Source organism: Macaca fascicularis, chromosome 4, assembly GCF_037993035.2.
Source record: "Macaca fascicularis isolate 582-1 chromosome 4, T2T-MFA8v1.1".
NCBI lineage: Eukaryota > Metazoa > Chordata > Mammalia > Primates > Cercopithecidae > Macaca > Macaca fascicularis.
Window position 1 is genome coordinate 10,838,636 of NC_088378.1, and position 17,856 is coordinate 10,856,491.

At 51.0% G+C, this 17,856-nt stretch overlaps 1 protein-coding gene and 1 long non-coding RNA gene across 4 annotated transcripts in view; one reads left to right on the forward strand and one right to left on the reverse strand.

Annotated features, from left to right (window-relative positions):
* SLC22A1 (solute carrier family 22 member 1) overlaps positions 1–17,527 on the reverse strand; it is a 34,724-nt gene extending 17,197 nt beyond the window's left edge. For 2 of the 3 annotated variants that reach the window (XM_005551502.5, XM_005551503.5), the window contains exons 1-7: positions 16,996–17,527; positions 10,431–10,534; positions 8,342–8,496; positions 6,618–6,786; positions 4,585–4,699; positions 4,280–4,386; positions 1,071–1,285 (exon numbers count right to left, since the gene is read on the reverse strand). In XM_005551502.5, coding sequence (XP_005551559.3) covers positions 1,071–1,285; positions 4,280–4,386; positions 4,585–4,699; positions 6,618–6,786; positions 8,342–8,496; positions 10,431–10,534; positions 16,996–17,406 — 1,276 coding nt within the window. In that variant the 5' untranslated portion in view covers positions 17,407–17,527. Of the gene's footprint in view, positions 1–1,070; positions 1,286–4,279; positions 4,387–4,584; positions 4,700–6,617; positions 6,787–8,341; positions 9,455–9,492; positions 10,535–16,995 lie in introns of all 3 variants that reach the window. The other variant, XM_074036792.1, reaches the window with a different exon arrangement.
* LOC141410032 (uncharacterized) lies at positions 3,575–5,154 on the forward strand. Its single transcript, XR_012433302.1, has 2 exons — positions 3,575–3,717; positions 4,220–5,154. It is a non-coding gene; the product is annotated as an uncharacterized lncRNA (long non-coding RNA).
* Positions 17,528–17,856: the final 329 nt, after the last annotated feature.

Consider the following 17,856-nt stretch of genomic DNA (forward strand, 5'->3'; position numbering starts at 1 on the left):
GTACCAGCTACACTTTCATGTGACAACATGCGTGGATCTCATAGGTGCAATGATGAATTTCTTGTGCCTATAATCCCAGCACTTTGAAAGGCTGAGGTGGGAGGATTGCTTGAGTCCAGGAGTTTGAGACCAGTTTGGGCAACATAGTAAGACTCCATCTCCACAAAAAATGAAAACATTAACCTGGCATGGAGGCTCACGCCTGTAGTCCCAGCTACTGAGGAGGCTGAGGTGGGAGGATACCTTAAGCCCAAGAGTTCAAGGTTGCAGTGAGCTGTTGATTGCACCACTGAACTCCAGCCTGAATAACAGAGCAAGATTCTGTCTCAAAACACAACAACAACAACAACAACAAAAAATAGTGTATTTGGTATAGTGTCATCTACATGAAGCTCAAGAACAGACACAATCTGTGGTGACAAAGGGCAGGGTAGTGGTGACCTTGGAGGGGTGGCGGGGGTTGTTGTGAAGGAGCATGAGGGAGGCTTTGCAGAAGTTGGCAATGTTCTCCATCTTTATGAGGATCATGCTGCCCGGGTGTACACATTTTTACACACTCATGGAGTCATGCACTTATTGTTTGCTGACTGTATGTATGTTAAAACTCAATTTAATTTTTTGGGTTTTTTTGTTTTTTGTTTTTTGTTTTTTTTTTGGAGATGGAGTCTCGCTCTGTCGCCCAAGCTGGAGTGTGTGATCTCGGCTCACTGCAACCTCCGCCTCCTGGGTTCAAGCCATACTTCTGCCTCAGCCCCCAGAGTAGCTGGGATTACAGGCACCTGCCACCAAGCCCGGCTACTTTTGTATTTTTAGTAAACATAGGGTTTCACCATGTTGGCCAGGCTGCTCTCGAACTCCCGACCTCAGGTGATCCACCTGCCTCCGCCTCTCAAAGTACTGGGATTACAGGCATGAGCCACTGCGCCCGGCCCCTCAATTTAAAATTTAAAAACACATCTTAGACAAAGGTAGCACCTCATCTTTGTTCTCATTCCAGAGGCTTATCAAAGAGTTACGACACTCTCCCCACACTTTGATTGCCTGGGAAATGATGAAAGCAGAGAACTCACCAGGTGAAATAAAAATCATGACAAGGCAGGCTGCTCCCGCCAACAGATTTGACACAGCTGTGGGGTAGATGCGGCCCACGCGGTCAATGGTGATGAGGGTGATGAAGGCCCCCGGGAATTCGACCAGTGCGGAGTAAAGGAAATCCAGGTAGAGGTTCCCGCTGGTGGCGCCCATGTGCAGGATCAGCCCCTGATAGAGCACAGAGGCGGTGAACCTGAGCCGAGAGGAGGTTTCAAGTCAAAGGCGTGAGTCAGAGACTGATAAAGAAGCCCCTCCCAGATGGAGAAGAGCTTGAATCACTGGGTTTAGAATGCCCTAGAGCAATATGAGGAGAGGAGAGTAAAAATGAGAGAGCGTGTCCTAGAAGGGCCCTTGATGATAAATTTTTTTTCATGATAGATGTGAGAGCATCACTTGTAGGATATGCCCCCCAAGTCTCCTGGAGATTGCACGTGATGATGGCTACTGTTCACCGCACACTTAGATGTCTGATTCTACACCAGCCCTTCACGTGCGTAACCTCATTGGACACTCCAACAGGCCTACGAGGAGGTGGGCAGGAGAGGGCAGGAAGTAAGGGGGCAGGTGTCAGACTGCTTTATGAGCTGTGTCACCTTGAGGAAGTTAACTAACCTCTCTGGGCCTCAGTTCCTTCGTTTGTAAATGGGATCGTAATAGTACCTCCCACTTCTGTTTGTCTTGAGTACTCACTGAGTTAGCGTACAGAAGTGCCAATTATAGTTCCCGGCACACAGTATGCACTCAGGGCACTCGGAGGACTCACGGCACAACAGAGAGGCATGAGCCAGGTCTTTCCAACCGCACCATGGCGTTCCCTGCCCCTTATTACGCTGTCCTTAGTGGGCGCTGTTGATTCGCCTATGCTCTTCCATCCACTGTACACCCCCTCTGTCCGTATTTGAGAAAATGTAGCAACATTACAGCACACGGCACACAGAGCGGAGGCCTAGCTAAATCACTCTCACCTGAGCCAAAATGTAGGGTGCCTCGTGTGTCACTTTGTGGGGAAAATATCATTTGGAAGCTAGAAAGCTTTTACAGTCATATTTACGTTGTGAGAAGAGATTTGGGTCATAAGAAATTACTGTCTCATCCCAGCATGCAAATTGCCTATCAGCTCCAAATCTGAGATGAAAATGGATGTTGCTAAGGAATATATCTCCTTGTTTGATAAAATTTCGCCTGAAGAAGCATTGGGATGCTTTTGTTTCTAGTCCTAAATTATTCCTGATTGGACCAAGGGTCAAGAAAACAAGAAAGAAGGTGCTTGCCTGCAACCAACTCAGTGAGTTGAGATTAGCCTGAGTGCCTCCATACCATTTAGCCAGTTAAAGACAACAGTCATATTACTGATAAAGAAACTGGTTTAAGAGAAAGGAAGGTATAACCTTGATTTTCCTGTCAGCAAGCCAGTTAACAAATGTGCCAGGCTGCCACCTGTGGGCAGAACCCATGAATTGCATGTGCGTATTAAAATAACAACAACAAAAAACACATTGACATTGAACATTTTCCTGCATCGATGCTCTACCCTCTTCTATGTCAGTTACCCATATAATCTCCTTAATCCTCCCAACACATCTATGAGATAGGTACTATCACTTCTCTCATTACTGAGGGGGAAACTGAGTCACAGAGAGATTAAGGCCCTTTGGAAGGTCACACGGCCAGGACATGGTGGACAGACCTTTTGAGTCTCAGTCATGACAACGAGCAGGACAGTAGAAAAGGGTGTCCAGGAGCCAATGGCGTGAGGCCTTGTGGGCCACAGAGAAGGATCTGGCTTTATTGTCAGTGATTAGGAAGCCAGCAGAGGATAAATAGGGAGGGACAAGGTCTGTTGAGCCCTAAGGGATGCCTTTGCCTTCTTTGTGGAGCACCGAGGGGCATGGGTAAAGCCAGTAGGCCACCCACAAGGCACTTACAGCAATGCAGGTAAGAGATGCTGCAGAAGTGTCCATGGAACAGCTAACATTTACACAAATAATTAGTGCCAAGGACAGGGCTACAACCCCAGCAAGGGAACCTAGGGTGCCCACGATGGGAAGCAGCAGGTTCTGAAGGCATTTCCAAGCTAGCTGATGGAACTTGCCAGAGGATTGGAGGTGGGGGTAAGAGAACAGAAAAGTCAAAAACGCTGCCTTGCAGGGAGTCTCGGGGCTGGGGAGGGGAGCTGGACAGCGCAGCAGAGCGGGCAGTTATTTCCACTGCAGCGGCCAGTCCCAGCCTCCACGCTGAGTCCAGCACTGAGAATCCATGGAAACCCGCCAGGTACATGGGGCTATTTGCAAAGGTTCATGGGCCCAGCATGTGGCTGGGTGCAGGACCCCAAGGGCAAACTCGGAGACAGGGAAGGTGAAGGGTGAGGCAAGAGAGGACATGGTGAACCTGGACAGATTCTGGGGCACAGTGGTTACTCATTCAACTTTCAGCAAATATTGATTGAGGGTCTGCAATATGCCAGGCACTGACTTACTACAAACTCTTTGTTCCAGTGAAACCTCACACAGAAGCGCAAACAAGTGTGCCTGGGTAGCAGAGCTGCTCCGGCTGAAGGGGCGAGGCCCAGAGTGCAGTTGTGGGGCCCTCACTGTATGCTGAGCGGAAAGCCCTTGCGCCGAGGAGGTGAGCCAGCGTCCTCCGACGGAGCAGGGCAGGGGATTCCTGCTCATGACAGCAGCTGGGGGAGCATGCAGACCCCTGGAATGTGCAAAGCGTGTGTGGGTGGCTCCATGTGGGTATGCATTTTCTAGTCAATGGGTAACAAATGCACAGAGACGCTCAGGTGGGGTCTCTAGGGTGTTTAGATACGAGGAATGGAGCTTCCTCCTCGAAAGCTCCAGGAGTTCTCATCCACCTTCTGACGCTGAGTCAAGACTTGGCTGTTCCCAGAAGATGAGACCATGTGGAATGGAGGCAGCCCTGATAACCCTTTATCCTATTTCACTCATCCCACTGGTGACCTCCCATAGGTATCAAATGCCCCTTACTAAAATGAAGCCTTTTTCTTATTATTCAATCCCCAAAGGAGAAATTAAAAGAGCTCTTTGATCACTCACAACTATATTAAAATTCCTTTTCCCTTTCTCTTTTTCCACCTGAGTATTCCACTGTCTCTAATCTATAGGCCAGTGTTTGGGCGAGCGCACTGATTCTGCCTGGGGAAATGCACAGGAACGCCCCTCACCACAGGTACATCAGGATGAAGGTGTGCTTCCTCAGGCGTGGCGTGCGGAACAGGTCTGCAAACGAAGGGCTCAGCTTTTCGGTGACATCCTGTTCGAGGGAGAGCATCTAGGAGGGAGGGAGAGCATCAGCCACCCTGCCGCTGTCATGAGCAGAGCCACCTGGGAGGTGGGCCTTGCCACCCCTGTGCTTCACACCCATGACAAGGAGCCCAGTTCTGCTCCTTCCCCGGGCAGCCCCAGGAGAATCTGCACCGGAACCCAGCCCCAGATTCAGTGATGTGAGATACCCCTTCCTAGATTTCACCTTTAAATCAGCAGGAGGCAGCTTCCCATTCTTTTGAGCGATGTGGTCCATGATCTTTATTGCTTGAGCGTTTCTTTTTTGTGATAACAGCCACCGAGGGGACTCCGGCACACACCTGCAGACACCATTCATCACTATCTGGTGTTTTCCCGGAATTCATCTGACGTTCAGCCCTGAGCAGGGTGATGCTGTTGCTCAGTGCAGCCTGCCCCACTCACACTGGGACGGTAATCCTTCAAGAAGATGAGGACCTGGGGTCACTGTGCGCTATTAGCCCATGTGGCACAGGCGGGAGCTCTGTGGGTCACTCATACTCCTAGTGTCACCTAAGATTTATAGACCAAAAGGGAGCCGTCAGTTCCTATGTAGCCTTCCTTCTGTGCAGCAGGGGTCCCATCTCTCCTGGACGCGGCAGCCTTTGTCCCCCAGGGAAAATGCTCACAAAGGAGATGCTCCGTGTACATTACCCGATGACATCAGGATATCTCCAGGCAATACAAGGGCTGTTGAATACTTCTCAAAATATTTCCCAAACAAAATAAAATATATTCACTGTCCTTTAAAATCAAATCAACACCATGCTGTCTCTTTCAAACGGGACGAGGAGGGTACAACTCAAAGACTCGGCCTTTCTGGCATAAGGGTCTTCTGAAAGCTGGCAGGCATTGATTGCCTCACCCTGCCTGACTATGCAGACTTTGCCTTTCACACGGACGGACGAGGCAGGGGGCAGGCAGAACTTCCTAGCCATACGTGTACAACTCTTTCGTTTAGGGAGACTGGGCTAACTCTAGTGCCACCCACAGATGAGGTCTACTCTCAGCAAAACGAAGACAAAAGGTGGAGGGATGAGAAATTCCTCTGTGGCTACCCCCTCTTTTCTCCACCACAATAAAAACTGACCTGTGGAGTTCTTTGCCCTTCAGAGCCTGCCAAGCACTCACAGCAAATGTGATAAACACCTTGTTTGGACTGATTCTGTTTCATAATGGCTCAGGGTACACATTCCCCAGAGATCGTTGCACTGAGTAGGCCTCTTGTTCCTTCGTTCTGTCATTCGTTCATTCAATCAAGATCAAATGTCTGCTCTATGGCTAGATGAGAGGCACTTCCGAGCCTTATTAATAATACCAATAGTGCTATAAAAATGAAGAAGTGGGAGAAGAGCAGAGATGACAGCAGAGAGGAAGAGAAGAGGGGGAAGAGGGAGAGGATCAAGAAGATAACAGAATATCTGCCTTCATGCCAGCACCCCTAGGAGAGACTCTAGGGGACTCTCGGGAGTGGTAGCCATTGCAGTGGAATTGCCACGGATGGAGGCTTTCCTACCACCGGAGGCTGATACAGATTTCCCAAGGCCACTGAGCAACCTTCAGAAAGCAGCCTCCTTCACCGGGGAGCGAGGCCTGGCCTTGTGTTTCTGGAAGGTGCACATGCTGAGGCCCTGCGTTTCCCTGGATTTCTGTCTGACTCTTGGCATAGCTCACCTTTATCTGGGGAAACCAATCTAAACAGGCTTTGTCTGAGGATGGCTCCACATGTAATCAGGGCCGCCTGGTCATAACAGAATAACCTGAACAGTACAAGTGGCGGGAAGCGCTGGCTCCACGCAGCTCCATGCGATATGTGTGTGGGAAACCCCGGGCTCTGTGCAGCCCTATGCATCATGCCTGTGGGAAAACCCCGGGACCGGCTCATCCCAACGCATCATGCGTGTGGGAAGCGCCGGGCTCCGCTCATCCCTACGCGTCATGCGTGTGGGAAACTCCGGGACCAGCTCACCTCAATGCATCACACGTGTGGGAAACCCCGGGACCAGCTCATCCCAATGCATCATGCGTGTGGGAAGCGCCGAGCTCCGCTCATCCCTATGCATTATGCGTGTGGGAGGCGCCGGGCTCCGCGCAGCCCGGTGCGTTATCCATGTGGACACCATGGCCTTTGGAAGACCGCCTCTAGGTGCCCCCCACTCCAAGAGCCTGGTTCTTCGAGAGGACAGAAAATGCAGCCGTAGGCGGGAGGAAGGGCCTCACCAGTAGTAGAGCAGGAAGAGGAAGGTGGGCAGGGAGACTGCCAGCTGCAGCCAGCGCCAGTGAGGCAGGACGTAGGCCAGCCCGGTAAGCGCCACCAGCCCCATGGTGAAGGCCATCTGGTACATGATCGCCACCGTTCTTCTGGAGCCCGAGCCAACAAATTCTGTGACTGAAACAGGAAGCGTGGTCGTTATGCGGGTTCCTCGCAGGAGCACAAAAACCCGTCGCTGTGCGTTCAGAAGCTCCGGTCCCAGTCCAGCTTGTCTCCCCGCAGGAAGCTCCCACCCGGCCTTGCCGAGCCCCACTTGCTCCCAGGCTTCTCTCTTGTGTGTCTCCCATTCCTCCTTCTCCCAAATCACAGCCGCGCTCACGCCTCCCCTTCTCCCTGGGGCCCCGGACCCATCAAACCAAGGCCCCGGAGATCCAGCAGGCTGCTTCGCCGTCTGGCTTTTCCCTGACCGTCCCTTTCTGCATGTTCCTTTACCAGCTGCACTCCCCTCTGCCTGCTTCAGGACTCAGTCGACTGGCCTCTCCTCCCCAGCGCCTTCCTCCAGAAGCTCCAGACTCAGCTGGAATATTTGTCAGGACCCCAGGGGTGTTCATTCATTTAGCAAATATCTTTGAGTGCCTACTGGGGACCTGGCACTGTTCAGGGTGTCTGGGGTACATCGTGAGCACAGGAGGTAGACTCCTGCCTTCGGAGGCCTCATTTGGCAGATGATCCACATCACAGATAAGAGAATGCAATCCTATGTTAAAACGTGATACATGTTAGGGGAACAAAAATGAAAAGGAGAAAAGGAAATCAGGGGAGTCGTGGGTGGAGGGGCTGCAGGTGGTGTTGGAGCGTGGATGTGGTCCCAGGTCAGACCCCCTAACCATGTGTGGGACGGTGCCTAGCAGCAGAGGCTGTCAGAGGCTCCACACTAATGGGGCTGAGCCACCTCAGCTTCACCAGGCTGCTCATGGCATCTCAAGGCAGGAACCTGGGTGGATCCTCTTGGCCCTAGTGAATGAGTTCTCGGAATGCCAAGTGATAGCTCCTTGTTTTCGAAGATGATAAAACATGGCTATTTCTTTTTTCTCCCCCACAAAGGAGTAAAAGCGTGGCTAATCCTCACTGCTGTCTGCCGTGCCCTGGCCTGGGGAAGGACAGACAACTCTTAGGCTGCTTCCCTCCCGGAAAGGATTTTTTGTTTTGTATTCTTAATCTTCGTAGAATATTTGAAAGGGGAAAAAAGGCTGATATGTAAAACTCTTCATATTGGTTTATACTTCAACTTTTTCAAAATCCTGATTTTCAAAATCCTTATTTTATTTGCTCCTGTTTTCTCTCCTAATTCTTGAGTGCCATTCAAGCCCATCGAGTTTGCTGTATTTCTTTTAAGGAGTTGCTGGTTCTTTCTTATGTAAGATGCTAGAATATTCTCTCACTTATCTCCTCTTCTGCACCCCCCCCCCCCGACTGCTGTGAGCACATCAGCATGGGGTCTTTTTGTTCTCTGAATACATCAGTTGATTAATAGATCACTAATCTAAGTGATAGTGTAAGTGTCTCAGACACAAAAAGACAGGAGGCCATTCTAGCCCATGTCCTGCCCTAGTTACATAACAACAAGGAACTGGTGCCCCTGCAAGCTCCCTGACCCCACAAACAACCCCCCACCCACGTTAGGCCCATCCCATTCTACCCCGAGACCTGGCCTCAGTCCCACAATAATTACTTAGGGTGTAGCCGGCCATCCAGTTGCCCTTGCTGACCAGGCCCTGCAGCAGGCGGAAGAACAGCATGGATATGTAGTTGGGCGCAAAGGCCATGAGCACACCCGACACGGCGTTGACCAGCACGGTACCCAGGAGACACAGCTTACGGCCAAACCTTCAGAGACAAGGAGACGTGGAGGGCAGGTGGGAGAGGTTGAAATTTGGGGTCAGACATTCATGGTGGAATGCCAAGGGTCACAGTCAGAGGCACTGCACCACTGTCCTGGGAAACTGCAGGGTCTATCAGGACAGCAGTGCCCAGTGCACCACCCAGACTGTTCAACTGTCCCTACAAGCTCTCCAGCCTTGCTGGGTCTGAAGAGGAGTCTGAGTGCTCCCAGCAGCATCACAGCTCAGCCAGGCAGTGCCCGCAGCCCCTCTCCAGTTCTCACGCCTGTCCCTTCACCTTATCTTCATATTTAGCAGATGGCATCGTTATTATCGCCACTGGTCAGGCTGCACCTAAACCAGGCTTCCTTCCTCCCATAGTCTTATCAACCATCATGGAAGCTTTTCTGTGCCATATTCAGCTCTGATAGTGTAGCCATACAAGGCTGTTTCTCTTCTCCTTTTTCCGGGAATGAAATGGGCAAATTACTCTCTAGGATTGCACTGTTCCCACCTAATCTTTTCAACCACACCCCACATTCTCTCAGATCCAAGGAAAGAAGCCAAGGGCAGGCCACGCGGTGTGCCCGCCCGCCCGTGGTCCCCACCCGCCTGCCAACTCCATCCCCTCTGCCACCCCCACCTGCCTCCACCATGCCACTTGTCTACCTTGTGTCCCCTGGCCTCAGACCTCCACCCCACCTCAGGACAGCCCCAAACCAGCCAGTAAACCCTCACCCTTTATGAAGACATAGGAACTTCTGCCAGAAGCCACGTTTTCTAACCAGGGATGCTCAGTCCCAGCAGCGGCACCTGGCTCCATCCCCTCTCCTTGTCTCCTGCAGCGGCATCTGGGTCTGTCTCCTCTCCCTGTCTCCTGGGGCAGTGCCTGGCTCTGTCCTACCTCCCTGTCTCCTGCAGCGGTACCTGGCTCCATCCCCTCTCCCTGTCTCCTGGGGCAGCACCTGGCTCTGTCTCCTCTCCATGTCTCCTGCAGCAGCACCTGGCTCTCTGTCCCTTCTCTCTGTCTCCACCTCTGAGCTGGGCCCCAGACCCCCACCAGGCCTGGGTCTCCGGCCCCTCTCTTTTTCCTGCATCCCTGATTCCCTCCCCTATCAGCGTCCTCATCCTGGACCCTCCCCACGCTGTTTTAAAGAGTTGCCATGCAACTCCACTCTCCTGCCTTCCAGTTTTCTCCAACCACCCTGTCCTGGGTGCCCCGCCCCGCACAGCAGATTCTGACCATTCCTCCTCGGGGTCTCCTGGTGCATTTCCACAAGCGCCCTGGAGAACAGTTGTCCTTTGATCTCGCTGCCATTTCTCTTACATCTCCTTTGCCAAGGCACTTTCCCTGCCTACGTATCTGCATTGCAGTTCTCTCTCAACACCCTCTTCCAGCGCATCCTGATATGCTGTGTAGCCTTAAATACCAACTACTGGTGAAAAACCCCCGATATTGAACTCCAGCCCATACCCCTTTCCAGAGCTCACTCACATACCCAAGTGGCTCCTTGGCATCTCTTCGTAGATGTCTCAGGCCGTGCAACACATCTCCAAACCTAACATCTCTAAGAGCTCTAGCTTCCTCTATAACCTCTCCCCTATCAACTGCTGAAACAAAATCCATTCCTAACCCTCTGCCTCCCATCTCAAAATGGCCTCACGAACATGCATCTGCTGGAAGCATCAACCTTCCTGTGTCCTCTCTTTCTCTCAGCCCACCAACTGTAGAATCCGCATGCAACTTCGACCCTGAAACACACCTCAGATCTCTCCACCGTTCCCCTGGCAGCCCCACAGTAGCCCAAAGCAGGGTCTGCTGTGTCTTGTCTCCAACAGCTTCTGCAGTTGATTCCAACTGGTCATGTTCTCCACCATTTTCCCTTAGAATCTGTTCTCATGGCAGTCAGGGGAGGCTTACCTGGACTGGCCTTTACATACCTGTCTGCAACGTAGCCAATGCCCAGAGAGCCAAACAAGAAGCCCGCATTCAAACAGGACTGAAAGAGGTCCAGCTTCCAGGAGTCAGCACACACCAGGTTGAACTGCCAGTCACACCGCAGCAGGAGGAGGACCAAAAGCACAGAATGATGTGTGAGTCAGGACTATACCCTTCCGTCCTCTCTTCAGCAAAGCAAATGCGTTTCATGAAACTTGGTATCCCTGGGCTGTTTAACAGAGTTTTCTCCTACTACATTTTCATAAGACAAATTCAAAGTTTCTGACGAATCACTCAGCAAATATCAAATGCGATTGACCCTTGAACAACATGGGTTTGAACTGCACGGGTCCACTTATAGACTTTTTTTTTTTTTTTCAGTAAAAGTTACACTGAATATGCCTATCTCTTCTTCTACCTCTTCCACCTTTTCTTCCTCTGCCCTCCAGGACAGCAAGACGGAGCCCTCTTTTCCTCCTCCTCCTCGGACAACTCAACCTGAAAACAATGAGGGTGAAACCTTGATGATGATTCACTTCCACTTCATGGATAGCAAATACAGTTTCTCTTCTTTATTATTTTCTTAACATTTTCTTTTCTCTAGCTTACTTTATTGTAATAATACAGTGTATAATACATATAACATACAAAATATGTGTTCATTGGCTGTTTATGTGATTGGTAAAGCTTCCTTCCAGTCAATAGTAAGCTATTAGCTGTTAAGTTTTCGGGAGTCAAGAGTTACAAGTGAATTTTCAATTGTGTAAAGGGGTTTGGTGTCCCTAGCCCCTACATTGTTCTAAGATCAGCTGTATTCCTAACACCTGGTACCACTCTCATCATGCAGTAATTAAAGAGGCTGTTGTCAACAGCCTTGCTATTAGTAGTTGGTTATTGAAGGACAAAATGTCTTTGGAAAAGAAAGCAAAAGGTCTTCTCAAAAGAGACACAGTTGCTAGGTAAGATTTCTAAAAAGAAATATAGCCAAGGAGGTAATTTTTCCAAAATAGAAATGTACCAAGAGAAATACATGTTTTCCGGAATTGGCCAAAGATCCTTCATTAATTACATATTCATTAGTATGTATTTAGTTATATAAGTGCCACCAACAATTCTGTACATTCTATTGTTGCTGTTGGGGCTGTGAGTGGCAACCCAAGAAGAGGGAAGCAAAGACAGTGGGGTTGCCTTGAGATAGAGTGTGCCTTAGGGTCACATGTGGGTGAGACCCAGGTTCAGAAGAACATCAGAGGCTCCCATGCACCAAAAGCCAGGAGAGGGGAGATATCAAGGTGGCAGGGACAAAGGAAAAGACAAGCGTGGTTTGCTGGGAAGGGCTTGTTTTCTTTGGGTTTTTGGAGAAGGCAGATGCTTCCTGGGTTTAGAGGCCTTGGGGAAGAAAACCAGGAGTGGAGGGACATCCAAGAGTCCTACCTCCCCCAGCATAGAGTATGGTGACACTGGCACATGCCTAGACATGGTAGAGGCTTGATGGCAGAAGAATGACCCCTTCCTCTTTAGAGCTGAGACAGGCAGAAAGAGTGGACTCTGGGGAGAACAGAGGGTGTTGGGTGGGGGCCTCTTGACCCCTTCAGTTCTTGGTGGGTGGGGGACACATCCTACCTTCCCAACCCTGTCCCTCTGCACTGCTCTGTCCGCATCAGGTCCATGGCTTCCCTAACCAGAACACTGTTGAGTGTGATGGCAGCAAGTCGCTTCACAACCCTGGGCCTCAGTTTCCCTGTCTGAAACATGTGTTGTACCCATTCCATCATACCCATAGGGCTGCTGTGTGCATTGGAGGGGAAGAATCACATGCAAACAGCTTTAATAAATAATAAACCCTTTTAATTTAGAAACAGGTTTTACTACCCCAACCTCCAACCCTCAAATCTCTGAAGTTGCCAGTTTGAGCCATGCCATGCCCCGATCCTGGGGTCAAACATTCAGAACTGGCTTTGAGCAGTGGCTTACACCTTCATCCCAGCACTTTGGGAGTCTGAGGCAGGAAGATTGCCTGAGCCCAGGAGTTTGAGACCAGGCTGGGGCAACAGAGTGAGGCCTCATCTCTACAAAACATTAAAAAATTAGTCAGACATGGTACCATGTGCTTGTAGTCCCAGCTACTTGGGAGGCTGAGGTGGGAAGATCGATTGAGCCCGGGAGGTTGAAGCTGCAGTGAACTGTGTTCAAGCCACTGCACTCTAGCCTGGATGACAGTGTGAGACCCTGTCTCATAAACAAAACAACATTCAAAGCCTCAAGGACTCTGAACTCAGCCAGCCTGGGTTCTGTCTGATGGCCTGACTAGTTCCTTGACATGAGCACTTTTTTTTCCTGAAATATAGGTTAAACTCTGTGTTACCACTTGAATTTCAGAAACAAATACAAGCCTCTCCTAGTAACTGCCTTCTGCCCAGACCCCACCCAGTGTCTGCTCTCGTGGGTGGTACAGCTCTGGGGCGTGCGACAAGCTACTGCCGATTGTCACTTTCATGTTTTCTGCCAATCCCGATGTTGATTTCCTCTAAAATTCAGCTTAAAACACACCTCCATGGAGCACCTCCCAGGTCACCCGCCGGATGTATAACTCTTTTCGACTGTGGTTCTTTTCCTGCCTGCCCTGTGCTCTGCCATTAGAATACACACGGAGACATCCTTCCTGAGCTTATCTGGCCTTCCCAGGGTCTGTGTCTCCAACTGCCCAACTCTCTCTCTGCAGCCTCCACCCGTGTGGTCTACTGTACAGGATTTCACTCAAGTTGCAGGGGTCAGGGGAAGATGTGCAATTATTACCTGGGGCCTCGGCTTATTCCCTTCTCAGCCATTGTTTTTCTGGTTTTCATTATAATCTTTGCAAGTTGGTGTCTCTGTAAGATGTGGCTGCCGCCTTCCTGAAACACCCTGTTGCCATTATGCCCCAGGACTGTGTATGGAGCCAGCGAGCTCCTGGAGCTGGAGTGCATCCCACCTTCCAACACCACAGAGAACTGACTCTGCCCCCAGGCTGCCCTGAGGATCTTTCTAGAGCTGCCTGCAAAGCTTGTAAACGTGCCATGCTTCCTCTGCTCCAAAATGCCAGCCCAACCATGAGTACCCCGATACATTTGTGCACCTTGAGAAGATAGGCCAAACCCTGGGAGAAGCTGGGGCTGCACAAAGGTAGGGACGGGATGGAGGGTGGGAATCCCCTAAACCCACTCGCTGCTCCTGCTGGGATTTCACCAGGGCCGGGGCAGCTCTTTCTGGCACCGTTATAAAGCAACCTACTGCTTCATCACAAGAACCACTCAGGGTCCTGGTGAAACCACAGATTCCCTGTGGATTCTGCCTCAGTGGGTCCCAAATAGGAGTCCAGGTGATCCTGAGGATAAGCCAAGTTTGGGAAACTCTGATGTAACTACCTCTGTCTCCCTTGGCCTGAGACCCCTTTCCCTTCCTCAGCATTCATGGCTGATGGAAGACACCTGGCCTGCTGTGGGGGCTGTGGCTGAAACCAGGACTGACAGAGGAGATCCTCTTGCTGGGAGAGTCAAAAGCCAGGAAAATGCCCACATTCCTCCCCCAGTGAACCTCGTGATCTTAGCACCTAGCTTTGGGGTGGGAGTTAAACTTGGTGTTCAAACAAATTAGCTCATCTTCCCTCCTAAAGCAAGTTCCAATGTCCAAGGCAATGCTAGGTTAAAAATTAGTTCTGCAGAAGTGAATAACTAAGGTTGATTCCCCAACAATAATTTTCAGTTTTGGAGGAGGAGCTGGGGTCAAGGAAGTTGGGGTTAAAGTGGGAGACAATTCCTACCCAGGAACCAGTTTCTATCACCCTCCCACCTACCCCCAGGCTTCCAATCACCTTGGAAAATCTTCAGATGAATCCCACCACCCTTCCAACTCACCATGGCCATCAGAGTTCCAAAGAACACTTTCTCCTGTAATCACATCCTCTTCACCGTCCTTGCCCATCAGAGTTCCAGGATTCCTACAATCCTCCCCAAGGCTCTATATCTTGGGGTTATTGGAAGTCCCCTCCACAGCTACCATGGACAGGCAGGCTGTTCTAAAGCACTCTCGGGCTCCTCTCATCTGTCCCAGTCTCCCCCCTCCTGCTGCACCCCAAGGTCCCCTCTTACAAGGCCCCTCCATCTGCCCACATGGCTGCCTCTCTGGGGCTCCCAGCTCAGCATTCAGAAGCTCCATTTGCACATACTCCCCAAGCCAGAGCCCTCTGCCAAGCTGCGCCTCCTTCTCCCCAACCCCAACGATGCTGGCATCTCTTACATCATGTCTTCCCTTCATTCCCATGACAACAATGTTTTGGCCAACACTTCTCACCGGGGCTCTTTCTTGGCCTCCTCAAGCGTCTCTCTACCTCTCCTAAAGCCTCCAATCCCATCACCACCACTTCGCACCCATTCATGAGTCCAGCTGGGATCGCATTGCTTGCCTGCCTAAATAAGACCCAAACTCCTTTGTTGGGCGCTGAGGTAGCATTGCCAGGGTTCACAGATAAAAATACAGAATGCCCAGATAAATTTGAATTTCAGATAAACAACTTTTTTTAGGATAAGTATGTTCATGCAATATTTGCAGTCTGAGTTATCCCAGTATCAAATATCATGCAGTATCTGGGACGTATGTATCTTATCCAGTTGGGTTATCTGAAGTTCAAATGTTCAAATTTAACTGGGCATCCTGTATTATACCTGGCAACCCCACGCTAAGCACTCCATATTCTGGCCCCAAGGTTAGACACCAATGTTCTCCCCGCAACTCCTCATATCACGACCTTCATATCAGGGCTCTTTGTACCCTGAATGCAGCAAACACACCTTGGGCCCTGAGCCTGGGCTCAAGCTCTCCCCTTGATCTGGGATCTACTTCCCCTCCCACCTGTCCCCTCTCCTTGCTGGTCAAAATACCACCTGAGGCTCAGCTCAAAGACACCTCCTCCCAGAAGACATCCATGATCAGATCAGAGCTCAGCATCTGAGATCTCTGCCTTCTTAGAGCCCACCAGTCCCTTTCCACCCTGCTCATGGCATTCACCACAGGTGGGGCTGTCATTAAATGAACATTGGTCTCACTCTGGCCACCCTCCTCCCCTCTCAGTCCCAAGACTGCAGACTCCTTGAGGGACCTCACAATCTTCTTCTGTATCTCCCCTGCGGCATCACACCCCTGCACCGGAACAGAGGGAGCGTGCCGCACATACTGGCTGGATGTCTGACTGGAGGAATGATCACATCTGATCTCCTCAAAGCAGAGTATGTCTCAGTCCCAGAGAACAAACACGTCCCCATCCTGCTCTGCTTCTAGATTCCCAGTTGGGAATGTCAGACGGTTGGAGATCCCTGGAAGGAGGGTTGCCTAATTTGTTATCCATTGGTGGAGGATGCCTTGGAGACAAGATGTCTCGTAAGCATCGTAAAGCCAGTCGCACAGGCACCTGCTCTGCTCCAGGCAAGCACGTAAAGCAATGCTCAGGCCCAGAGGGGAGGGACCCTACGCTTTCCTCCAGTAATAGCCCTACATGTGTCACCACTGAAACCACTCAGGAAAGGGAAGAGAGGAAGAGCAGAGACTCAAGAAGCCCTGAGAGCTTGGGCGAGGGTAGTGGGGGCAGACAATTGGGCAGGACCAGAAGCAGGGAGGACCCGGTTACCTCTTATTTCAGGGAAGCAGTGCCCGCGCCAAAACCACGCCATTGCTCGTTACTAACAGAGAGGCTCTGACAGGCTTTGGCCCACGGCTTCTCCAGCCGACCAAGCGTCCACACTTGTTACCGTGCAATACTTTCAAACGGGCTCATGATGGGAAAAAAATGTGGTGACACTTTTTACTAAAAGATTCTCAAAGCAAAATGCTCAAATAATCAAGTAAACTACTCAAGCAAGGCCCTTTTGAGGCCATCGTCCTATCCCAGAGGCCCCATCGGACCGCACGGTGTGACTCAGTGTGGGTTTGCTCAGTGCGTTCACAGATCCCAGCTGAACTTCATATCCCTATGAGGCAGCTGCCCTCATTCCTGGTTGACTGATGAGGAAATGAGGCTCAGAGAGGCAGTGACTTACCCAGTGATGCTCAGCTAATAAGGGGCACAGCTGAGATTCCACCAAACATTCTCACTCCCAAGCCAGGGCAATTCCAGGCCACCTCTGCACCATCATTTAGGTCAATTGTCATCGCTCTTGAGTGGAAGGAGGGGGCCCATGGTACTATTGATGGGGAAGCAGGGCCCAGAGCAAGTTGGTAGTTCTGGGAGAAGCCAGTGGGGTAGGCAGAGAGGCTCCTGGCCTCCCAGCTGAATCCCATTCAAGCAACTCAGCAAACTGGCCCCCTACTTGTGCTGGCTGGTCTCTCCTGCCTCAGTGTCCTCCTCAAAGACCCAGAGTTTGTGGTGGATTAAACTAGAGAAAAGAATGCCCCGTGCCTAGGACACAGCCAGACAGACACTAAGTGCACAATAAACACAGCCCCCTACCTGTTTCCTGATGTGGACCTGAACCTCATAGGATATGCTTTATATTTCTCCCTGTCCCAGGAACTCCCGTGTTACAGAGGCTCTTTTACCTCGGTGACGATGGAGGAGCCAGGAGTGTCGTACACCCAACCATCCTGGCAGGGGCCCAGCGGCAGGTGGCTCCTGTTGGTGGCCAGGCTAGCCAGGGGGTCTACGCAGCTGAGGGCGCTCTGGTTCCAGTCCACTTCATAGCGCCTGCACTGGCTAAGGAAGGCCTCGTCCAAAGGCCCTCGGCCTGGAACTGTATAGTTTAGCTCCTCCGCATGGCTCCAGCCACAGCGCTGGCTCAGCTCAGCCACCCCGGGGCTCTGGCAGCGGTGGTCAGGTGTGAAGCCCAGGAAGACGATGCCCACACAGATGGGCCCAAAGGCAGCTGACATTAGGCATAGGGTGAGGAAGGCTTGCTTCTGGAACCAGCCAAACTCCCCAACCTGCTCCAGAATGTCATCTACAGTGGGCATGATGACTCAGCACGCTTATGGCCGTGGCCAGACCTGCTCTGGGCTGCAGTGGCCAGGTGCAATGTCTCCCTTAGAGATCTTTGAAAAGGAGTGGTTTGAAATAAGTTTGCTGTCCAAGTGTGAAACATCTGGAAGGCAACCAAGTAGAAATAATCTTTTACCCCATGGTGCTGGTTTCAGGAAATGGGAGAATGCACGTGGCTGCCTGATCAAATGTTTGCTTTGTCAGGGAGCGAGTCATTGGGGTTGAAGCCTGAAGAGAATTGGAGTTCAGCCGCAGAGCAAGAGGAGGGCAGGAGAGCAGGCCATGCAAACCTCCTAGCAGCCCCCTCAGAGCTCTTCCAAAGAGAATATCTATTCTTTTTCTAGATGTGATGGTATGAGGCAAGTATTGGGTGACAGCCAGGTACTAGATACTGTATTTGGCTAATTAGTTCCATGATACCATTT